General features: G+C 30.6%; 1 protein-coding gene across 1 annotated transcript; it reads right to left on the reverse strand.

Annotated features, from left to right (window-relative positions):
* Nucleotides 1-4,606: 4,606 nt before the first annotated feature.
* Nucleotides 4,607-10,600, reverse strand: LOC120069685. The gene is made up of 6 exons (XM_039021466.1): nt 10,301-10,600; nt 7,703-9,420; nt 7,348-7,599; nt 5,974-6,054; nt 5,229-5,849; nt 4,607-4,916 (listed from the first exon to the last, which is right to left on the reverse strand). Exons 2-6 carry the CDS (start codon nt 8,942-8,944, stop codon nt 4,863-4,865), a joined length of 2,250 nt encoding a protein of 749 aa, XP_038877394.1. The 5' UTR covers nt 8,945-9,420; nt 10,301-10,600; the 3' UTR covers nt 4,607-4,862.
* Between the last annotated feature and the right edge of the window lie 16,507 nt (nt 10,601-27,107).

Consider the following 27,107-nt stretch of genomic DNA (forward strand, 5'->3'; position numbering starts at 1 on the left):
CTACCGATATAGTTGAAAATATATTTATATTTATAATATATAGGGGTGTACACAGGTTGAAGGATTTTTTGGATCAACCCAAAAATTCAAGTTGCTCAGGCGGGCTACCTAAATGACTTAAGTAAGGTCTCCATCCCAACCCTTAAAATTCAGGTTGGGTTGGGTTCGGTTATCGGATTTTTTTCTTTTCTTTTTTATTAACTTAAAATACTTAAATTTGTGTTCAACACAAACTAATAATTAAAATTTCATAAAAACTCAAATGTTAAAATATCAAAATCCAAGATATCTAACATATAAAACATATATGAATTATAATATTTCTAAGTTAGATATATATATATATATATATATATTATATATATATATATTATTAATAATATTAGAAATTCGGGTTGGATTGGGTCAACCCGAATTTTTTAAAAATTTAACATGAATCCAGCCCAACCCAAAATAAAACTAACCCAACCCAACCCATGGGTAGTCCAAGTTGTTATCACTTGAACACCCTTATAGTATATATAAAAGCCTCCAAAAGGGAGAAATTTTGTCTTCCAAAAATTTGCCCTTTCCATTGTAAGATAAGTGTCAAATCTACCCTTCCATAAACAAATATAAATAATAAAATAGGATAAAAAATTAGAAATTTATGATGTGGTAATAATACATTTTCAAGTGTTTGATTTAAAAAATAAATCATTTTAAAATAAATTAAAGTGTTTAGCAACATTCAAAATAGCTTTTCAAGTCTATCTTAATAAATTACTATAAAAAATATTTAAATAAAATATATTTTTTTCTTAAATCAATCCAAACAAGTCTTTAAATTTCCACTTGATTATAAATATTCTTTCGGTTTTAAACATTACCCATTATGGATGAATTTTGAGTTGAAATTAGAAAGGTCATAACGTGCTCATTAAGACCGATGAAGTGGGACATCTTATGACTCCTCTTGTTCTCAATTAAATTCAAAGAACAATTACATCGATGGTTGATTAATGAGGATAGGATTTAATAATTAATTGATGTTTAAATTAGAGAAAGCTTTCTATCTTCCTCATTGATAAAATATTTATGTCAAGAAGACGTGAAGACCTGAGAAAAATTCTAATATATATATAGTATTAACGAGTCTTATCTAGATTATTTGGGTCTAAGAATTACATTTGATTATTTGGGTCTAAGAATTACATTTATTTTAAAAAAAATTTCACAAATAGAAAAAATATCACACTATTTACATAAATAACAAAAAAAACTCTTATAGACTTCTATCAACATCTATCAATAATAACTTGTATTTGTTTCTATCATTGATAGTATCGATGATAGACTTTTATCAGTTTTTATCACTGATAGACACTAATAGACTTCTATCAGTTTCTATCACCGATAGATATTGATAGACTTCGTTACACATTGATAACAATGTCCATCACAATTATAACTAAATTTTACTATTTGTGTAAATATTTTCTAGGGTTGGCAACGGGGCCGGGGCGGAGGAGGGTTCCCATCCCCGTTGGGGGATTTTACCCCATCCCCACCCCCATTCCCCACATTTGAAGGTGGGGACGGGGGTAGGGATTCCCCGTCGAGAAAATCCCCATTTTCCTTTATGTTTCCCCATGAGGACTTAAAAAAAAAAAAAAAAATCCCAGATTCTATTTGGTTTGGGCTTGGACACTTTAATTGGCCTTAGATTGGCCTAAATTAAAAACTATGCTAAATGTAAAAAGTTAAATACCATATATATATATATATTTAAAAACCTAATCGGGGCAAAGTCGAGGGACGAGGCGGGGATACCTTCCCCATCCCTGCCCCGTCCCCAGATCGGAGACCCTATCCCATCTCCGACCAAACCGTGACGGGACAGAACCCCACGTGATGTTTTGTCAACTTTAATATTTTTCCTTATTTTTCTATTTTTGAAAAATCTCCATTTACTTAACATGTCCTCAATAACAACAATATATTATTGTATTAGTGTTTTAGAGTTCATGTGATTAATTTTATTATTTAGTACAAGGTAAGCAAAATTGTGTACAAAAATTAATTTTACTTTCCAATTTCCTAACATGGTAATATTTACGTGTATCGTACATGATTTTTACTAGTATTTTAAAGAAGTATCAATATGCCAGTGTTATATCGATGTTATATTTAAAACTTTATTTAGAATAAATGTCTGATATACTACTAATGCACTAATTATATATTTTAGACTAGTTTTTAATGTGTATTAATATACTATTGATACACTAATATTATACTTTAAATGAATTTTAAATGAGTATTGGTACTAGTAATACACCTAAAATATACTTGGAATTGAAGTTTTGAAAGAGTGTTGATATATTACAGATACATTATTTATATATTTAAATAACATTTTTAATGAGTATTGATATACTATTGATGCACCAATATTATACTTGAAATAAATTTAGAATGAGTGTTGAATTTTTATTCTTACATTAATGATATACTTGAAGTGAAATTTTTTAATAGCTAAACTATTAAAAAATGCTAAACTATTGATGCTAATGTGATACATCAATGTTACATTTTAAATGAATTTCAAATAAATGCTAAACTATTGATACACCATTGTTACTTAACTATTGCATTTTGAATGATTGATGATAAACTATTCGACACACTAAAATATACTTGGAAATATATTTTTGAATACAATTTAAATATTTAAACTATTCATATACAATTTAAATATCAATGTCACATTTGACACTAATATACTTTTAACTTTTTAACAAGTTAGTCCTTGAATTCTCATGCTTTAAAATTTATACCTATTTAATCCCTACATTCTCAATATATATATATATCTATATATAATTCCTATCATAAAAAATGGACAGTTACAAATATAGCAATCAAGTCCAAAGTATTAGCAGATATAGCACAATTGAAAAAGAATTAGTAGATATAGTAAAATTTAGATCTAGCTCTTAGAGTCTATCAGTCACGGGGTCCATCACACTAATAGGAGTCTATCAGTGATAGCATACTGATAGATTTTACTATAGCTGCAATTCTTTAAAGTATACGCTTAGGGTGTGTTTGGAGCAAGAACTATTTTAATACTATAATAAACATCTCTTGCTATAATAAATACTATTTTGTATTCCTCGATTAGCTACAGTGAACATTATTTCAAAACCTTTGCTACACTTTTTACTATTTTACATTAATCATTTTTTGTGCTCTTTGCTTTGATATTTATTGTTTCTTTCTCAAACAATAGTTTACACCTCAAACACATATTATTATAACTCAAACTAAAATAATTTACACCTCAAACACAAACTATCATAACCCAACTATGACAAACTAAGACTATAATAACTAACTCTTTGCCTCAAACGCCCTCTTAGTTATTAACTCTAAGTGCTACCTATTGCAATTACCCTAAAAAAGTTACCATAATTAAGGATCAATGCTTATTAAATAATGATTTTTGCGCGTTTGGAATTGCTTTTGAGAGAGATAGAAGTGATTATAGAAAAACTATAACAGTTTTTTTTCTGTTTGAAAAAATAGATTTGAATAAAATCAGTTAAAATCACTTTTAAAAATACGTCAATTTCACATCTATTTTAAAAGCATTACTGATTTTCATGAGTTGAATGTATCAATTTTTTTTTTTTAAAAAAAGCATATCATATTGATTTTTTTTTAAAATAAAGCTATTTTCTTTAATATTTAAAAATCAATTTATAACAAACAAAATATNTATTTATTTATCAAATACTATAACCTATTTTTTCAAATTTAAGCAGAATGATTTACTTCATTAATTGCCAATAATTATTTTAAAAAGTGCACAAACCCCAAACTAAGCTATAATCTGTTAGGATATGATCATTAATCAAGATATGGATCTTCCTTCCAAAACAATCTCATAAACTACCCATGTTTTTGAAAAATTTAAAATCCCTTTTATATTCACAAGCACTTTAATTGTGCATTTTATGTTGTTTTTGGTGAGATAGAAGTGATTATTAAAAAAAACAAAAACAAAAATTGTATTTGTTAAAACATATTGAAATTAAATATATTAAAATTATTCTAAAATCAGTTTTTTCATATTCACCTAAAATTAGATACAGTTTTTAATTAATATTTAATTTTCAATTTTATCCCTTTAAATTAAGATGTATATTATACATACCAATCTTCCTCAGCTAATCAAATAAAGCTTCTAATTTTCATAAGTTGAATGCATCCAACAAAATTCATACAATATTGGTTTTGTTTGAAAAAAATAGAGCTATTTCAAACAAAATATATCCTTTTAAACAATTATTTAAAATTATAAATTATATTAAAAAAAAAATTAAAAGAAAAGGCTTAATAATAGGTTTATTTTAGCTATTATGTCTCAAACAAGATACTTTAGTATATTTCTACCAATCAATATAACCTACTATCTTAGGTTTCAAGTTAAAATTTAACAAACACTAATTTACTTCAGTGAAAGAAACATAATTGCTAGCAATCATTTTAAAAGCTAAAACCCCAAACTTAAGCCTAAATTATAGAAAATGCTTTTAAAATTATCCTACAAAGAGAGCCATGACATAAGAGATTTTCATTATTTTAAGCTTTTCCAGTTGAAGTTGTCTGCTTGGAACAATGGCAGAGAAAGTGAGAGGTAAACACTATTTGTTCAACATGGAGGAGATTATATACAGAGAATGATAATGGGAATTGGGTTAAGCCATTTTTTGAGATGGAAATGACAGAAAACACCAAGTTCAATATGTACAGTATTTGATATATGTTAGAAAAGAACAATCTTTACTTTGGCTTCACATTGGGAAGAGGCCGTGTCAGCTGATGCTGAAGTATCTGGGATCTTCTGGAAAATGATATTCCACCTTCAACTGCCATTACACAACATAGAACCAAAAACAAAAACATGAACAAGCAACTTATTAGAAGTCATATTCAAGTCATCAACAGACTAACTTAACCAAGCCAATGAAACAATTGAACATTAGAAGTAGCTTGAACTATACTAACTAATGACTTGTTTTTAGCCTATCATACAAGTAATGAGAAACTTCAGACTTGCCGATTAGGTGGAATCTCTGTGTGTGCGTGCGCGCGCATCGATGATGTGGATAAATGGAGGGGAAATCAAATATGGCTAAGAGTGTCAAGTTTATAGTGAGACTACTGGTTATAACCATTACCTTGCCCTCATCAGAATCTGAATGGCGTTGAGGAAAGACGACCCTCAAGTCGTTGTACAGATAGAATTTTCTTTCGCCATCTATATCCAGGTTAGGCTTGTTTTGTGCAGAGAGGGGATCAGATTTGGATTTCCGAGATGACCTAGAAGATTTTTTTGGAAATGGACATAGGAAACGGAGGTGAAGAGCGTAGCGGAGGGCGCCTGCAGTATTCTCATTGACCTTTGAACAAACGTGCAACAGTTTCTTGTCAGTCACACAGCAATTCTCAACCCAGCAACCATCCTTCTGATCAGACCGATTCTCAACACCTAGAGAAGCAGTATTTGTTTTTTGGTTATCAAAGATTTGCTCTGTTCGGTCCCCATCATCAATGAAATCAACCATATCAGAGCTTTCTCTTCTTCTGTTTTCATTCCCATTTTTCAAACCGTCCCCTTTATGTCCAGTATTAATTCCATTGCTCTCTGTTATGTTCTTGCTAACCACGTTATGATTGCCTCTTTGGGAAGCTAAAATCGCATTGTCTGCCATTTTATTGTCGTGGTCGACCTTCCCTTCTCTCGATTGCATAGAAGCTGCATTGGATGAACCTAGAGTAACCTTCTGGCGCAGGAATGTCTAATTTTCGGAATACAAAAAACACAAACAAACATGTTCATCTGAAAAAGTCAGTCCAATATAAAATTACAGGGCGTTAATATGATAAATAGAAATTTGAAGTAGCATCAAGGTAATTCACCACCTTAGTGCCAGCTGGCATGTCACTCAAATCATAATTGCAGAGAAAAGTGTGCAGGGGAGTCTTCTCAGGATTGCTGAGAACCTGAGAAAAGAAAATACGTCGAACAAATAAATACAAGATAATTCTCTAATCACATATGCTCATATAATTGCTCTATAGAATGCATAATGTGCCAAACCAGCCCAACCAACACAACAATGCATTCGATTCAGATATTCCATCAATCAAGCACAGAATAAAGAGAAATGAACCACTGAAAGTTATTACAGTGGCCAAAAACACAATGGAAAAATGAGAACTCATAAAACAGATCTAGTTTCTCCTAATCACCTTAGCTTGGAGGATGGGCCCTCCTTATATCATTTTAAAGTTTATTTTAAATTCACCGATTGATCCAAAAGTTTAAGCTTATGTTTGAAGGTAAATTTAATATTATATCATCCAACACTTCCCCTCACTTGTGGGCTTGAAATATATAGAAGATCCAATAATTGGAAAGCAGTATTAACCGAGGAGAAAATAATATTGTAGAAGTTTGAACATAGGACCTCCTGGACCACCTACTTTGATACCATGTTAAATTACCAATTGACCAAAAAGCTTAAGCTTATGGGTGAAGGTCCATTGAATATTATATCATTCAACAGTTTCAATCAACCCATGAAAGCATACAATTCAATTAGTATCTCACAACAGATAAGTACTCCAATGCAAACTTATTTCATCCTTCCTTACAGTGATAAGTGAATCCTGATGTAACAAAAAAAACAAATACACCCAAAACATCAGTCACTATACAAGACAAGATAAATGACAACAATCCTTGACAAGATAAAGTAATGAGCCAAAGTTCTTAACACAGATATCGGTGAACTACACCTTTAAGTGATAACATAACAAATTAGATGTTGTACGGATCAGAGAGAGAATTATGAGCAGAAGACTGATCCAACAAGATGTACATGGAAAAAGCATATATATACACACACATATTAGATATATAGATAGATAACTAATTTTCAGATAAATAATTATTCTAGACACTACAAAATAATACAAATCTTCGACTAAGTTGACACATCATTAAAACCCTCCATATTAGAAGGATAATACACAAAGTAACCTTCAAAATTTAACATAATAATCATTAATATCACAAATGACTGAAAACAAGAAAATAATTGCTCAACATATAAAATGTTGTCCTAATTAGTTGTAGTCCTTAAACCGTGCAACTTTAAAATGAACTAATCACTTACAATGGCACATATATATACAGAAACATCCCCTGAAATGGAAGACAAAAGGTGCAATGCCATCATCTCATATAAATCCTTCTAGAGTAATCACATCAAAAGAGACGAAGAAACCCACCAGTTGTACACGCCCTTTGATAGGAACTCGAAGGCGACTCTTCACCATTTGCGACTCATCATTATTTGAAACCTGTTTGGATTTCTGAGCTCTATACTTGTTTAGTAGGGAATTTTTTGCAAGATCGATAGATGCATAATATAGCAAGTAGCGATCTCCATCCACGCTTGCTACTGAAAATGGCAGCTTCTGAGACTGTGGTGAGAAGTTCCCTCCAGTAATGCTTAGTACAGCTAGAAAACCATCAATTTTCTGTACATAAAATACATAAGTAACAAGTAATCAAGTTAGGAACGTGGCAAAGTAAATCCTTCTATATCAATTCAGGACTTGCATTGTGTAGCAAAATACTAACCTGACATAGTTTGCCAGATAAGAATCGACCGGATAATAATGACTCCTCAAATGAACCAACCAACGATCTCCTAACGGGAAGTCCACTCAAACTTCTAACAAAGCGCATGCTCTGGGAAGTAGGGACTGAATCCTGAGACATAATCCAACGTGCGCTCTTGGAGCTTTCCAAGGAGGACGGCCGAAACTCTTTCTCCAAAATAACATCATCAAATGATTTGATTTCCTCTTCATCAGAGGCAAATAAAATATGTGAGTCTGAACCTCCAATTGATTTTTCTATATCGCCAAGAAATGAATGATAACCAACATTCTCTTTCTTGATGTTTCTGCATCTTGCAGCATTTTTCATTCTCTCAGAAATCTTTGGACCAAGAGGTGACAGAGAAAGTGGTACCACAGACACCATCTCAGGAGATAGACTTTCAGAATCCACATGGGTTCTTACTCGACTCAACTTACTGAGTTCATCATGTCCTGGACAAGATAATATCTCATCCTGAATAATGGATTTCTTGTTTTCTAGCAGAGGACTATCACTTAAAACAATTGATTTCACAACATCACTGTCAAACACCACTTCTTTCCGTTCCAATAAACCTGCTAGAGATCGGGTTCGCAAGGTAAAGTCATTTTTGCTTCCAACATGGGCTTTCTTAAAATCATGGGGTGCAGAAGTTCTTAAATTTTCAGATATAGAGGTATCAGTTTTTCTGCCACCAATGTCCAAAAGATCACCCTTAAACTGGTCTGGAAAAAGCATGCTACTCAATGGAGACAACAACCGCTTTCTGACTGCTGAACCACTGGATTCAGATTCATTAATCCTAATATCGACTAAGTTTTCTTCACTTCTAGAACTAGTTTCCCCTGACACAAATCCCACTATCCTAGAAACAGGCTTATGGTTCTCTCGTCCACATTTAGAGTTAAACCAGCAACCATCATCCATAGAGCCAATTTTTGGACCTTGATAATTGGAGGAAGCATTTTCCAATCCCCCACCAACCTTAGCCAAGTTTTCACAAAAATTTGGAAGCTCCATATAGAGGTTTCTCTCAGAATCTCCAGAGGAAGAGTATGGTGAACTACCAGCACACCTGCTTAAGCCTCCATTACAGATTCCAGCCAAATTGCAAGAACTCACATCATTAAAACGTGGAGGGCTCTGCAGAAACATGCTCAATGAACCTGCTGGTACCTCCTCAGTTGTTCCACTGGTGGGAACTTGCGGTAACCCCATGATCGATCTTTCCAGAGACTAATTTGTATATTTCAAATAGGATTTCACTCAGGTTCCTTCTCTTTTTTCGGTTACATATATAATTTTCTCCCTTTGAGAGAGCCTTGAGTTTCCCTTTGATGCTGTTGGATATCAGATACCTGCCTCTCTACCAAGGTTTCTAATGGACAATCATCTACCTTAAAACACTACAGTTTTAAATGCTTAACTACCTATGCTTACTTGTACCCTGATGAAAGAAGAAAAATCAAACGATTGCAATTCCAAAATCTAAATATAAGCCAATGCTATGTATCTTCCAAAAGTAACCATGATTTAGCCATACCCTCTTCCATGTCCATGGAGTTTGTCAAAAAGAAAATCAAGCATATGTGGGATAACCAAAGTTCATAATGAACAAGCTTCTTCCGACATCCATTCAAAGGAACATCCAAAGACATACAATTCGTCATTGCCGAAGGAGTAAGTGCACACCCCTGAAAATAATATGAACCATGATTAGTCCCTTTGCCAAAATCAATTACATTCACTTTACCCTTGCATTTCTAAATGCATGGTACGGATCCAATTCCATCAAAATATTATAAAGCAGCACAACTTCTCTATAATTAATGGTTATATAACTTATAAGATGATCATTGATGGGCTTCATTATTCATCATATGATCTACTGGAGTTGCAACTTACACATCCCAATCAATCCATATGGATGAATGTTATACAAAATGCAGAATCCGCCATAGATGAACACAATGGAAGAAACAAGGATGGAAAGCAAAAAGAAAAGAGTACAGATTCTTCAAATTCACAACCCCTCCATTGCAGGAAAACAAAGCATTTCGTGGGTAAAGATCTACATGAGATTGTCTATCTCGAAAATAAAACACCAACCGAAAAAGCAGAATCCAACTTCCAAAACGTCAAACAGGAAGATGACTCAAAAAAGGAGAAGTTACTTGTACGATACCCATAACCCATAACCCATTCAACGCAAATGCATTACATTTTGATGTGGGTCACCATCCAGAACAAGCAACTGGAGTTCTTAATCATTCATTGATATGTTATCTCTCTCTCTCTATTTCTATGTTCCTCTTTTGAAGTTATTTGTTTGTTCAGTGATTAAGAAGAAGAAAAGAAAGCTAAAAAAGAAGGCATGAAAGAGATTTCCGTTAAACTAAAAAAAAAAAAGTCTAAAACCACAGCTCGTCCAGCAGCACACAGAAATGAGCAAACAACAACAGAAAACAGAGTTATTGGAAGCTCGATCACCATAAATCATGAAGAGAAACAATGGGTTTACGTTTGAGTGAGTGAAAAATTGAAAGAAAGAAACATCCGGGTTAAAGGACGCACCAAATAAGCCGTCGGGTGAAAGAATCCGGGAGAAAAACCATATCGGAACACAACCCAGATCGAGAATCGGAATAATTGAAGGATTAAAGAGATGAAAATAGAGAGAAAATGAAAGAGGGAAAAGGGAAGAGGGTGGTTTCTTCTCCTTTTGGTTGGTCCGCAGAAAGAGAGAGAAATTGAAATTGAAATGGAAATGGAAGAGATGAAAGAAGAAATGGGTAATGAAAATTGAAATGGGATAATGGGAAAATGGGTACAGAGCGAAAAGGAAAATGGGTTTAATCTTATTATTATTCTGTCTCCCATGTCTATTGTTTATAAACCCAAAATACAATAACACCATCCTCATCTCATCAAAATCAACCATCATCGTCCAACATCCAATTCCAAACTTTGCCACCGCCATTTCTTAGACTCTCTTTTTATTGCAAATCTCATTTCTTTATTATTATTATTTTTTTTTTTATCTTTCTCCTTTTTTTTATTTCAATTTTAAATTTTATTTTAGTTAATATATTTTGAGTTTCCTTCCAAGTTTAAATTTATTTTTATCTACTTTCGATAAATTTTTAAAATTAGTCTTTTAAAGTTATGTTTTTAATCAAAATTAAAGAGACGAAGATGAATTCTAATAAAGAAATGATCTTTGCACTTAGTCCTAAAATAGACAACTCAAGAGATGACATGCATAGAAATCTCGCATTAGTACTACTCGGTCCTATACACTTTGAAGCTTTTAAGTTAGTATTAAGTTCAAGCTTGTATTGAAGTAATCTGAAGGGGAGTGACTTGTCGTTTTTTCATAAGGAGAGTGGGTCTTAGAACTTCTCTGCCATATTCGACTATCCATATTTTGATGGCTAGGAGATTCTCTATCAATATTATCTCCACATTTAGTTGATCATCTATTTGCCGAACTTATATCATTAATCGAGCTTACATATCATTATAGTGTATCTTAACATGCTAGGGGTTAGGGGCGAAAACTTGTCCTCTAATGATTGGAATGTGTAGCAAGACATAAACTTCACAACAATTATTTTCTTGTGACAAAAGATAAAACATTAAGGGACTGTTTAGGGGCCCAACATGAGATGAGATATCCCCACATCCTATATCATCTTAGTGTTTGGATACTCATTATCTTATCTCACCGATTTTAATTGTTTGTGGGCCCATTTTCGAAACACAATTTGTATCTCACCGTCATTTTCCTTCCGTGTATTGTATATCATCTCAATGCTTGAATATGCTCGATCATACTCGATCATAACTCTTCATACATCAGAACTCTCCGGACATCAGAAGTACTCACATCCTATATTATCTCAACGCCCAAACAACCCCTAATATGTATCCAAAATTTTGTTAGAGGATAATTTTTTTTTAACAAAAAAAAAAAAAAAAGGTTAAGACCAAATTTAGACATGTAAAAAATATATGACTAAAATAGAAAGAAACTTACTAAAATAGTATTTTAACTTTTATTTTCTCTTTTTAGTTGGTTATATGGTAAAATAAACAACTCAATAAAATATTATATTTAAAAGAATTTTTTTTTAATTCAAATCTCTAACATTGTTATTGGAGCAAAATTCAAAGCTCTCATATGTTGGATTCAAACATGATGTGATAGTGCTTTTAACCCTTTTTGTATATAAGTATGACCAAAGTAATTCTTTTTAAACATATTAAATAAGTAAGTTGATTTTTCTTTTTAAGATAAGAGTTAAAAAGATTCAAATCACTGATATTTTTATCCTATATGCTAATGAAGCTATACACGTTTTGGGATAATTTGAATCTTTTTAAAATATTACTTACTAAAAAATAACAATCATGTAATATAAAAAATGGATGAACTAAAAAATTTGATTAAATATGAAATTAATACACGATTGGCCTTTATAAAGTTATATACTAATAAACTAATTTAAATATTTTAAAATTTCTATAATCTCTTTTCTCCCTACATTATCTTCTACACATTTTTTTCGAGAAAAATAAAATCCTAGATATTTCAATTGACAAATAAAATAAAGATAAATATATCAAGATAGATGATGGTCTAAAATAAATCCAAACAAATAATTTTGATTTAAACACTTTTGATAAGTCTATTACAATAAAAACAATCATATGTTTGACAACTTTTTCTTTTAAGTGTTTATTTTATATAAATTTGATTTGTTTGTTATATATTAAAATTGATGTTATTAACATCAAATTACTATAAAGAATGAGAATAAAATAATATGAACTAATAATTTAATATAACAATCGTTGGAGTTGGTGGAGGTGTTGGCCGATTTGGCCGCCGGTGCATGATGGTCGGAGGTGCCCAACAGCGGAGGTTCCTAGAGTTTCCCAATAGCTGAGGTGACTGCAGTTGTCGGAATTGGCTATCCGAGTTTTCCAATTGCGATGGTCGTGCGAAGTTGGTGGTCCGTGGTGGTGATCGGCAGAGGGCAATAGTAGCCACAATAATATAGTGGAAGTTTGGTAGATGTCTTTTAGGGTGCCTTGATAATTTTAGTGTTATTTATCATAAACTAACTTGTTTTATAAACTCTTTTTTTTTTTTTCAAAATACATTTTGAATGATTTCTAAATACTTGATTTTTTTTTTTCAAAATGATTTATTTTTTTTAAAGTAAATAGTTTAAAATATATTCTAAACACGCATCAATTTAGTTGATGATAAACATTTTTTCTTTAGTGCAAAACATATAAGAATAAGAATACAAATTTGAAATTAATCATAATCTGTAGGTCGATGACTCGATCTTTCTTTTTAACATTATGTAGAATGGGAGAACTGAACTTCTAATTTCGAGCTTGATAGAATAAATACTATATCAATTAAGCTACGCTCATTTTGACTATATTCTTAATTATTATATGAATTTATAATAGAACAATATGGTTTGATTACTATATAAAATTATTTGTACAAGTTTTTTTTTTTTTTTTTAAAGTTTGCCCAAGATAGGTCAGATGTAAGAAATTAAATAGTTACATTATGAAAATAAAATTATATAATAAGATAGATTTGATTGGGCATCGGTGCTATTAGTATTTTTTTTTAATACAAAGTTTCAATTTACCATTTACAATATTAGTATTAGACCACATACGTATTTTTATTTTTAAACAACTTGAGTGAGTTATTTGAAGGAAAAATTCCTATAAATAGACAAATCTAAAAAATATTTATATTTTATAGCAAAAGGTTTCGAAGTATTCTGTACTTTTTAAATTTTTTGTTTTAAATATTTATTATATTTAAAAAGGTTCTTATTTGAAGTAAATTTAATTTTAAAATAAACCAAGATTCATTGTTGTATTTTCTTACAAATTAATTTTATTTATTTAATTGTACATTTTTCTTGTTTTCAATTTTTTAGCACTACATATATACATACATATATATATATATATAGACACATACAAAAATAAAATATAATAATATAATTGTGAGAGACACCGTTGAATTTAAAGTTATATAGTTAAAGTTAATAAATAAGCTGTCATATTTATAATTAAGAAAATAAAAAAACAACATGTGTTAGGTTATTTTATAAATAACTTTGCCCAAATAGATTTTGAGGTACATAAAATTACTAATTTTAATTTATATTTATGTATTGCTTTTGGAATAGTTGAGCATATATAAATTCTTTATATATAGCTTGACTATTTCACATCATTTTAATAAAAAAAAAAAAAAAAAAAAAAGGTAATTTTGATAATATATTGGCTCATTAAGAGTATAAAAATAATAACATTAATGATTGAATTGAAATTAAACATGTTAGTCAATTCAAATTGAACTATATTATAATTTCAGCATATAAACATTTTTTTTTTCAAAATATAGTTTTATTTTAGGAAACATTTCTATTGAAATGCTTTTAATGAAAATTGTATATGTCGTTACATTTTTCTAAAATTAAATTTGGTTGCAATATATCTAATCAATACAATTATTTTCAATTTACCACAAACTCTTGTTACCATTATCATGTTCACAAGATTAAAATTTATAAGAAAAAAAATAAAATGGATAACATCATTGATAACTTCTTGTCTACTTCAATTTCCATATATATATATATATATCAAATAATAAAATAACCCAAATTGGCGTAGTTTTTTTTTTTCTTTTAAAAGGATGGGGTTTAGATTGGTAAAAAAAGAAAAGAAAAAAAAAGAGGAATTGTAATTTGAAAAATTCTTGTAAATAGAAAAATCTAAAAATATTTACATTTTACAGCAAAATGTTTCAAAATGATGTGTACTTTTGGAACTTTTTGTAAATATTTTTAAATATTTTTTTTATATTTAAAAAGATTTCTTATAATTTTCATGTTTATATTATTTGTTATAGAATCAATAATTTTTTGTTTCAACATAATAATAACGATAATAATAGCAATAAAAGGGAATTGTAACCATATATAAATATAATATCATAATTTATCATCAAATGTAATTACTTTATCGGTTACAAACAATTTGATTTTGGAAAAAAAAATTGTTGTTTACATATTTATTTATGGCATGTGATGAGTTAGTTTAAAACAATGTCATACTTGCAATTCGCTAAAAATTAAAAGGGTAAAATGGTCCAAAAAATGTTTTCTAGAGATACTACCTTTTTAATATAATATAGACATAGATGTATGATGGAAAATTGAATATCTAATAAGAGTTTGATAATGATAATATATGCTCAAATCATAGGCTCCGTTAAGCCTTTTTACAATTGATTTACCGACTAATGTTTTTATCTTTTTATTTAATAAACAAAATTAATAAGCCCCGCTTGGTACTTGTTGTTTTTTTTTTTTTTTTTGGTTTTTGAAATTTAAAGTTCATTTCTTCATCATTTCGTATAATGATTTACATTTTTTTTAAAAATTATAATGGTTGAATTCTTAGCCAAATTCTAAAAACAAAACCAACATTTTAAAAGTTTTTTTTTTTAGTTTTCAAATTTGGTCGGGTCTTTTAAGTCATGGTAAAAAATACATAACAGAATAAATTTGGAGGTGGAAATTCCATCTATAAACTTAATTTTCAAAAACAAAAAAATAAAAAATCAAATGGTTACCAAATGGGTCTAAATTATTTCAATTTTTTTTCCTTCCTGATTTATCTTGTGTGCAAATGGTATAGAAATAATTATGTTGCAATGGTGAAAGTGAAAAAGAAAATAGATTGAATTAGAAAGAAAATAGTTTTCCTTCGGCAGTTTTTTTTTTCTTTTTTCTTTTTTAATTTCAATTCTATTTTTGCATCAATGATTGGTAAGTCTGGAGTTCATTTAAAAGAGTTGTCAAATTGCATTTGATCTTATTCATCACAGCATTTGTGTGAAAGGTCAGAAAACTCTTCGGAAGATATTCCAAGATCATATTGACTTGACTCTTTGTGTCTATAAGAACACCGTTTCCTTCCGCTATGTTAAAGTGGACCATCATATCTAAGACATGTTCTTTAACAGAAGTCACTTCTTTCATGCGGGGATTATAAACGTATTTAACAACATCGTGTCGTACTGATGAAAACGGTTGTCCAAACATCGCTTGTAACGTCTCCATAATATCCTTAGCGATGACCATTTTTTCATGCTTTTGAGTAAGCACATCAGATATGCGGCTAAAATGTAGGTTCTGACCTTTTTATTAGCCTTAACCCACATGTCATAGGCATCATGAACATTTCGGTTTACATTTGAATTGGGAAGAGGTGGACATTCCTCTGTTAAAACGAATCTCAGGTCATCAACAATTAGTATCGTATGTATGTTTGATTTTCAATTTGAATATCCCTTGTCATTGAACTTATCGGAAACTAAGAGTTGAATTATCGAGTTCGGCATGCTGAAACATAAAACAAATTTATTTAAATCTGTTTTTTTTTCATGGTTTACTATGTCAAGTGTTAGGAAAAAAAAAAGTTTTTGACACATATTTTCAATTATGAAATTAATATACTTTAAAAAGTAATTTTAAACCTTTTCATCACACCTCTACATTGCAAGAAAATAATTGGAAGAAAATAATTTAATAAAAAATAGCTAAAGATAGAAAATATGTCCAATTATAATCCATTTGACCAGTAACCCAATTTTTATTCTATAAAGTAATTTTAATAAATATTGAATATTTAAATTTGGAAAATTTACACTTTTACCCCATGAAGATTTAAGTTTGGTCATATGTTAGTCCTTGAATTTTTTTCAAATATATAAACAGCGGATGGAAGGAGAAAGAAAGGAGAGATAGAAAATATATAAATATATATATATAAAGATGATTTTTATATTTATATTTCTTTTATAATAATAATAAAAAAAATATCACGTTGGCTTCTTTAACTACATTTTTTTTTTAAAAAAAAAAAAAACCTACCGGTAGAAACTAAATAATCTATTTTTTTCAAACTTCATAGATAAAATATCGAATTTAAAATACAATAACCAAAATGTTATCGAACTAAACTATGAAAACGAAAAGCGTATATTTTTTTTAAAAAAATACACTATTGTCTAGAGATGTCCACGGGGCAGGGCGGAGCCAGGATGTCATTCTCCATCCATGTCCTCACTCCCATTTCATTCCCCGGGGATTGGGGTGAGGATTCCCCGTGGGGAATTCGCGGGGAATCGAAAATTTTTCCCTATTACTTTTTTTTATAATATAATCACTAGTGTGAGCAAATTTTAATTAAATAATTAACTTGATCATTAAATTATTTATTATGGTTAGTTTTATATGACAATTTGAATTTAAAAATAAATTACTCAAAATTTGACCTAAAAAAGCTAATTAATTTTTTTAATAAAAAGAAATAAATATAAATCAAATTATTCACATGTATAATTTAAATTTATACCTTCAATTTAAACATATTCATTATATTTCCCAATAAATAATCAAATTTGAAATTTAAATGTAATATTTATATAATAATAATAACAATAACATAACATTAGTTAACTATACTAAATAAATATGTAAAAGCTAATCGAAGCAGGGTCGGGGTCGGGGGCGGAGACCCACAGGACCCTGTTCCGTGGAAAAATTGGACATCTCTACTCTTGTCATTTTTTTTTCTTCTAAATTATTTTTAAGTTGTTTACTATTAAAAGAACAATTTAATTAGGAAAATGAAAATTTGACTTTCTAAAAACATATTAATTTTAAAAGATATAATTTCTTTTTTTTTCCCCTCATAAGGTAGTGGATTTTATCTCTTATTCTCTAAACTTCAACTTGATACATGGGTTGTTATCATGAATAATATGTCCTATTAATTATAAAATTTGAGCATTTTATCAAACCAAAAACCATTTTCAATGTCGCGACGGAATTTTCAAAAACCATATAATCGACTTTATGTCCACTTAAATTAGAAAATATATATTATTGTTACATTTCAAAATGGGTAATTTCTTTGTTCATCTCTTATAAGTAGTTCAAAATTAGTTTTAGTTAGAAAATCGTTAAAATTTTACATAAAAATTGAGATTTGATACAATGTGATAATGACTTTAGTGATTTTACAAACTCAATTTTTGTTCCCTAAAAGGTCAAAGATAATAGTGCTATATCTTGAAACAATTGACATATTTTTTAAATAAATGACAAAATGGAAAGGTATTTTATTTTATTTTTATCGTCTAGCCTACATCAATAACAACAAAAAGAATGGTCTAATTCACTTGTTCTCTCATTAAAATACTAGCTTAATTTATGAACTTTTAGATATGTACTTATATTATATTTGAATTGTAATTTTTTTAGGTTTAGATATTATTTTGGTCCTTGAACCTTGAATAATATTCTATTTTGACCCCTAAGCTTTTAAAAATATCCGTTTTAGTCTATGAACTTTGAATATTGTTTTATTTTAGTCCATAGACTTTTAAAAATATTTATTTTAGTCTCTAAACTTTTAAAAAGTGCTTATTTTATTCCTTGCTATATTACGATTTTGTTAACTATTTAACAAAATAACGAAAGGACTTGTATTTTTTTATGACTAGTTTATCAAATAAGTTAGTTATGCTACACAAATCTAGAGTTTCAATTTTAAATAAGGTGAAAAATCGGGAGAATTTGAAAGACATTTTTAATTTAAATTTTTGGTCATTCAGGATTAGCGTATTGATTGTTGACATTTTATTTCGCCCTCATTTTGCTTAATACATCTAGAGCCTAATCATCCAAATATGCAAATTCTCTCACGTTTTTATTGAAGAGTTAACATAATTTTAATAGTAGAGATTAAAATAAATACTTTTAAATGTTTAGGGACTAAAAAAAATATTTTTTAAAATTTAAGGATCAAAATAAAACATGATTGAAAATTCAAAGTATGAAAAAAAAAATAGTATTTTGATGTGTAAATATTTAAGTATTTCTTTAATTTGTTTTTAATTTTTATTATTATTCTTTTTATTCTTCCCGTTCAAACTCAAAACAAAATTTGATTCAAATAAAGAGAGAGCATTTAAGTTGATGGCCATCACATCAAATGAACAGCTAACCGTAAAGATTGACGCATTCCATTAATCTCTCTCTTATTTTTATTTTATTTTATTTATTGTTTTTTTTTTTTTTAAAGATTTCTCTCTTATTGTAATAATAATAATTATTATTATTATAATTTATGTATTTATTTGTTTATTTAAATAACAAAATTTACTTACATTTCAATGGGAATTTCGTACGGATGGGTCAAATTTTGAGGTCCACTCGTAATTTGGCCCATCTTTAATAAATACTCGAATTTTGGCCTTCTGATGACGTCAACCGTGTGTGAAATGTCCGTTTAGTCCCTAAAACGCTCGAAGTCACGCACGCATTGCATATTCTCGGTCATTCATCTCGTTTCGGACTCATTGCTCTCGTTCATTCCTCTCATTCGTCATCGGACTGAAATTGAACGTTTTAAATTTTAAATTTAAGACTTCCTCATTCTTCTCGCTAAAACTTCTTTCTTCTTCCTCAGTACAATATTTTTATCTCTCTTAGTACCGTCGAAATTGAATACCACAAGTTGCATGCGATTCGATTTTTGTACCGTCGAATGCCAAGAAATTATCGACTGTCTTCTTCCACTAGTGAACTATCTCGTTTACTCCTTTCTACACCTCCAGAAGTTAAGGTAACATTGGTACAAATTGTGGTTTACGTTTTCTATTTCTTGCATGCGATTCGATTTTTGCACAAATTTTTATGACGAGAGAAAGACGAGAGGAAGAACGAGAGGAAAGCTCCAGAAAAAGAATAAGAGGAATGCACCAGAAAAAGAACAAGAGGAGCGAGAGGAAGAAACGAGAGGAATGAGAGGAAGGAGTGAGATCTTGAAACGATATTTTTCTAGAATGCTCGATAATGTGATTTTTGTTCCTTTTTCTTTTCTCTAATTTTTTTCTTTTCTTTTACCCGCAGTTGTAATGGCTAATCCGAAGATTTCTATAAATTATCGTTTTCCTGGACAAGCTACAAGCCTTTCATCTCACATTGGGACGCGAATAAGATAATCAAAGGGAAAATTACAGAGAGGCAGCTTCAAATGTTTAGGAAAACTGTGTTTGGAAAATTCGTGGTTATAGACATAGCCTTCAATAGCCTGCTAGTCTACTATATATTATTGAGGGAGGTGGAAAGTAGTAGGCCTGATTCCATGACCTTTGACTTGGATGGGATGATTGTTGAATTTTCGAAAGAGGATTTCCTATTGATGATGGGATTGTGGCGGTCACCTACTAAACTGGTTCGTAGTATTGAAGTGACGAAATCACTACGATTGAAGAATTTCAAGAATTTAATGGCAATGAAAGTGCATCCCACCAAGATTGAAGAATGTTATAAGGCGCAAGAGTTCGAAAATGACTTGGATGCAGTGAAAGTTAGTTTTGTATATTATTATGAGTTGGGGTTGATAGGAAAAGACAAGACGAAAAGTAACATTGATAAATTGTTGCTGAATGATGTGGAGGACCTTGAATAATTCAACAACTTAAATTGGGGACATATTTTATGGAAACGAACCTTCAATGTTCTAAATAAAGCGTTAAAGAACAAGGTCATCTCGTACAAGGAGAAGGTGAAAACAAATAAAAGTTACATGCTGAAGTACAATCTACCCTGATTTCCTCACACGTTATATGTATCAATTCTTACATTTTCTTTATCTGTCATTACTTTCTTATAAACTAAAATGGTCTTATAGGTTTGGGCATATGAGATTATATTCACTATTGTTGGGAGAGCTGCAGTTCGACTTAACGATAATGTCGTGCCTCGATTTCTAAGGTGGTAATGCTCTCATTCAGCAAGCTATTGCTGAGAGATGTCTTCAACTCCCCTTTAATGAGTAACAAGCACCACCTCACATTATTCTAGTATTTAATGTTATTTAGCATTGTCTACAATATGTTTGTCATGTAGTTGGTGATCAGGCTGTCAACGATGTCTAATACGAAGAGGCAATTTAGGGACACTCGAGTTGACAAACGCCTAGTGTATTTGGAGCTTCAGGAGGAGGATCTGATGTTGTCAGTGTCAAGAAGCTTAGAAGAAGAACCGGTAGACATTGACTAAGAAGAGGTATCTGACAGGCTGAACCTCATGAGGGGAACCATATGCCTTTCCAATTAGAGCATGAGTCTTGTCACGAAGAGGAATTCGAGATCCCTGAGTCAGATCGTCATGTACCAGAGCCCAATGTCAACTCAAACAGGACGAGCATTTGGAGTAGAGACTACTTGCAAATCTTAGACAAGCGAGTATCGAGAGTGAAAACTACATTGAGGGAGGTGAAGTATGATTTGGTGGAGGTGAAGTCTGATTCGGGAGAGGTGAAGGTACAACTACGGGTAATTACTGAGATATTGCAAACATTATGTCGGGTATGTATATTCTTGATTTGTGGATGAGTCGGCGTGTTTCGTGTGTTGCGTACTAATGATGTGGTGTAATTGTGTAGAACAATGGGGAAGATGAGTCACGTGACCATGATGGTGTGGACAAGTCACGTGACCATGATGGTGAGGACGAACCACGTGACCATGATGGTGTGGACGAACAACATGTCGAGAGGAATCCTATCGACCCTATCACTGATCCCACTTTCTTGACCACCACTCCTATCGACCCTATCTTCGATCCCACCCTCTCGACCACCACTCCTATCGACCCTATCACCGATCCCACCTTCTTCAACAATATTCCCATCAACACTATCCCTACTGATGTGAATTCAACCATTGAACCACTGCATGTACCTAAAGGACCAATTACAAGAAGCAATGCAAAGAAGATTCAAGAGGCATTCACACTACATCTTAAAAAACTAGCAAATTCACAAGAACCGACAAATAATTTTTTAGACCAAAGTTTTATATAATTTTAGTTCAATGAGTCAAGAAGAGAATGGCATGAAGATAGCACTGGAAAAGTCCTATAGTTTGGAAGACGATGCGGTGGTAAAGGAAAAGTGTCCAGATTTTGTGAAGAAAAGACTGTCAAGTGTGCACTGCATAAGGAAATGTGATGTTAAACCTTGTCAAACGTACACATCTACTTTGCCGCCTTCCAGAGGATATATTTAAGGAAATTTGAAGACTTTCTACATTTCTAGTTTTGCATTTTGACTTATAATTTTGTATGCAATTAAGTTTCAAGTTTCTAGGTGTTATTTTCTAGAATTTGCAATTAATTGTATTTGAATGACTTTTGAGTTTCTTGGTCTATCAATGATCATTTGGCCTATAAAATGACTTGTAATTCTCTTCAAAACTCAGATTATCTATAGTAAAAAAATGTTTGTGCTTATTCAACCCTTTGGTGTTGTCTTTTTCTTTCAAATTTTGCTTTAGATTTGATGTTTAAATAAATTCATTGGATTAGTGTTGATCAAGCTAATTCTGGAGTGAGTTGTCTTAGGATCTAAGAGTGACCATCATAGATTCTAAGTTTGATCTAATTTAGCCTTCTTTGTGAGTGTTTGTAAGGATCCTAGAAGGACCTTTAGCTTTGCATCCAACAAGCATCGCAGACGCTTATCACCTACCGTCCCTACCACCACTGTCATTGTGCCTGTAACCACCACGACGCTCACCCTCGTTGAGTCGATTACCATTGATGTCACACTCACCACCACCACTGCCATCAAGCCACAGATGCTAGATTCATCCTCTACCGATGATGATGTCCAACTATGCCCGATCTTATCTCCAAAAAAGAAGTTGAAGCTCAAGTTGGAGAAACAACCCGAGAAGGTCATCGATGTTCCAAGACGTACGGGTAGGAAGAGGAATGAGGATAAGCCTTATACCCCTCTGGTTGAAGTGAAACGACCAAAGTTGAAGAGGAAGTACTACGATCTAGGTGCTTATCTTCCTGGTATGGTTGATAGGGTTAGATATGATCCAACCCATCCAGTCCCAAAGGAAATGTTCAATACCTTCCTACAATGGCTGGCGAGCGATGATGTGGAGCCTCACGTACCGACACGGGGGCTTTGTTTAGGATGTGCAGAAGCACAAAAAGAATTGTTTCATAAGTTAACGAAGGATAATGAATGGATCGAGTGTGATGTACAGACTAATTTTTTTATACACATTTTATATCGTTATCTGTACTATGTTTTGGTTAGTAATGTGTTCGACTTTCATTTGTAGGTGCTTGAGAGTATATTCATGTTTTTAGGAGAAAGTTTGTAACACCCCGATTTTCTATTATTAATGTAATTTCAGAAATTTTTATTAATTGAGGGCATTTTCGGAATTTTGGATTTAATTGTAATTGCGGGAATTTAATTATTGACGTTGAAAATTATTCAATTTGGAAATCAATGGTAGGAATTAATTTCAATTTGGGAAGGAAATTTAATAAAATAAAGTAGAATAAGAAAAAGAATAAAATAAAAAGTTTATTTTATTTCCTTTTAAGTTATTATTATTATTAATAATTTTTATATAAAACAAAATAAACCATTTTCTTCTCCCTCATGCACGTCGAACCCCCCATCCAACGTGAAGACCCTTCTACCATAGGTGAGGGTTGGCTCAACAGCGTCAGTTCAATAAACCTCCATTTCAGGGGTAAGACCAAGTAGATAGTTGAGGACATAGGGTGCAAAAAGGAATTCGCTCCTACCTGCTTTTAGGGATAATAGAGAGGTTGTTCCCTTGAATGCTGATTTTGGGTCTTGAACAAGGGGCCCCACCATCTCATTGGCCCGAGAGGAACTCGGTTTGTTGACTGGATCACAAATCAATTGTTCATTAGAGGATCAGTGGGACTTAAGAAACAAGAGGTAATCTCAGGGGTAAAATAGACATTTGACCCATCCGTTATTACGAACAACAACTTACTAATCATGGTTATATCGAGTAGACATAATATATCTACAGTGAGGGGAGTTCAACTATGGGCTTTAGTGGAGAGACCCAACGAATGGAGGTTAATTCGGTATAATGAGTTTAGCCAATTAATCTCGGATCGTTAGAGTCTAGGTCCGTGAGGTCCCCCTACTAGCTCGTAAATGTATTAGCTTTAGAATAGCGTGATAAATTTGAAACATTCAAATTAGAATTAAGGGAATTAGTAATTATATGAGATATAATTACACGTTTAATTTTAAGAATTAAATGGAATAGAAGAATTAATATTTAAATATGATTTAAATATATGAAGGTGGATTTGTGTAAAATTAATTTAATATTTGATATTAAATTAATTAGAATTAATTAAATTGTTTAAATAATTATTTATTAATTTTATTAGAAAAATTAATTTATGAAATTAGTTTTGCAAAATTAATAAATTTTCAAATTTTGAAATCAAATTGGTTTATGAAATCATTTGGAGAAATTGAAAAACACAAAATTTATAGTTTTTTCCGTTTATACCTTCAACTAGCTCACACCAAACCCAATTAATTTGGCTTCAATAACTCAAACATGCAGCTCATGCTGTCATCTTCTTTGCATGAAAGATTTGCAATAAATAAAGAAGATTGGAATGGATTCGAGGCATGCATCTATAGAATTTTTGCTGAAAATTTTGGGTTGAAGAAGTTATTCTTTAAGTAGTTTGTAGCAGCGAGTTGTTCTCCAAGTTCCCTTCATTCAAGCTTATTTTGAGTTCCACAACTCAATCTAAAGCTCCAAGAGAATAGTGGGGAAGATCTTGAGGTGGTCTACAACAAGATTTGGAGAAATTTGCAGCTGAGAATCAAGATTTCAAGAAGTTCTACAAAGTTATGACTTGAAACCCTCTTGTTTTAGTATGAGCATGCTTTAGTTACTACCAAAATTAATGAATTAGAGTGCTTATTGATCCTTGTTGCTTCTGTTGCTTGCTGATATACTCCAACATATTATCGATGCGACTAAAGGCTATATTGAAGCAAATTTTTGTTGCAATAGTGACATATTAACTAATTGCTACTATTAGTCTTATAGCATTATAAAATCGCTACAACAAGTAAAGGAAAACCGTTGCAATATTTTGCAACATATTTACAAATTGTTGCAATAGAATTCTAGTACCGTTGTTATTAAAGTATATATTGAAGCGATTTCTCATTCAATCCCAATGATTCAAAATGTGTTGCTATTTCCCGTGCAACAGTTTTAAAAATGTTGCAATAAGTTGCTTTGGACCGCTGCTATTAAAGGTGTTATTGCAATAGTTTTGACTTTTGATTCCAACGGCTTTAAAAATCGTTGTGATTAAGCTCTCGACACCGACTTTCCAAGCACTTTCAAAATTGTTGTGGTATCGATGGCAGCAGTTGCAAACAGCTGCTAAAGGTCATATAAACTGTTGCGATAAGTAATTTTTCCTGTAGTGTGTCAAAAAAAGATAGATAACAACACATAAATGACTCTCCAAATCTTACAACTCAAACGATTACCCACACTAAAGTGACAAATCCAATTGAACTCTATATTCCAATAAATGATCCTATAGGAATATCCTTCCCACAAGAACATGTCTCTAAAATAATCTAGGCTAAAAGGACAATCAAAGAATAAATTTTCCCTAATTTTAATTCCACTAGTGCACATAACAAATAAATTATTAAATTATATAATAATAAACAATTAAGCTAGCTTTAAGTTTTCCAATAAGTACATCATATAAAAGCAATACAAATGGATGATACTATCTTTTATATTTTTGTTAGTATTTGAATGATACATTGAAAATATCGATATCAAACCTTTAGTAAAGTTATGGAGGTATCGATGAATACTTTAACCTCGTGGCAAAGAGCATTGCAAGTATTTTATAATGTAAGATTTTCTTTTTATAAATATTTGTGGTATAATAGTACATTTTTAGGTTAAATTACACGTAATCGCTGAACTTTCATATTTTTAAAGCATGCATAACGCAACTGATATATAGTATATTTTAACGATCAATAAAATATGCTTCAAATTCTCTTGCCTCCATTGTTCTAAAAAAAAGTCACTAAAATTCTAAATTTGTGTTTAACATTTTTTGTCTCAAAGGTCAATGATGTATTTAACGTCTTTTAAAATTAATGAGTTTATTAGAATATTGAATTTTGTGTCTAATATGACACTAAAACGTTAATCTTGTGTTTGATGGGTTTGTAAATTTTAAAAATTTTAAATTATAAATTTAATCTACAAACTTTGAAAGTTGTATCTACTTGGCCTTTAAACTTTCAAAATTACAAATTTAGTACTAAATTTTTTATATTTTTAGAATCCAAGGATCTACTAAACAAAAAATTGAGAGCTAAAGGGACTTTGGATACAAAAATGAAAGTTCAAAGATCTATTAAACATAATCAAAAGTTTAAAGCACTACACACTTACTTTTGAAAGTGCATTGATCAAATAGCACGCAAAATTTCAAAGTTCAGAGACTCAATTTGTAACATAACATTTTTAAAAATTGTCAAGGACACAAAAGTAATAGTTCGATGACTTATTGGATATAAAGTTAACAAATTTAGAGACTTATTAGACACAAAAGTGAGAGTTCATTTAAAAAATTCAAGGACATATTTAACACGAACATACGGATTAATTAAGGACCAAACATATAATTAAACCTTAAAAAAACAAAGAAAAGAGATGGAAAGAAGAGAAAAATACATCACTTCTATGATTTATTAACTTCTTACATTGTGGCCTTTGGGATTAAATTTTTCAGTTAAATAATTTTTACCCTTTACCCAAAAGCCTTCTAGAAGGGAAGAGCAGAAGGAATCTTTTAGTCCTTTTTCACCACAAAGGAAAGAGATGGGAAATAAACAAGAGAAGTAAAACCCGACCAACCTTTAGAAAGTTGAAACCACTTTACAGAAGAAGCACACTGTTTCTCTTTGTATTTGTTTAGCCTTTTTTTTTTTTGTTTGGATCACTTATATTAGTTAGTGAACATGAATATTAAATATCTTATATGTGAATATTTGAAGTAATTAATTTTTTTATAAATTTGAATATGCAGGATAACTAATGTCTAAATCTTATAAATTTATTTGTTGGATCAATTTTGTATAAAGAAATCAAAATTAAATAATTGCTTAGTTCATGTAAAAGTATAATTAATATAGTCAAAAGTGAAATTTATTATTACTTAATATATTATTAATGTATTATTGTAATAATTATTATTTAATCACTTAAAAAAATACTTTTAGTTTAAACGTTAAATAAAACTAATTGTGATTTAAATATTTGTTTAGATCATGAAATCTAGGAGTGTTCACTAAAACCGGAAAAACCCAAATAGAG

Source organism: Benincasa hispida, unplaced genomic scaffold (assembly GCF_009727055.1).
Source record: "Benincasa hispida cultivar B227 unplaced genomic scaffold, ASM972705v1 Contig548, whole genome shotgun sequence".
In the NCBI taxonomy this organism is placed as follows: Eukaryota; Viridiplantae; Streptophyta; class Magnoliopsida; order Cucurbitales; family Cucurbitaceae; genus Benincasa; species Benincasa hispida.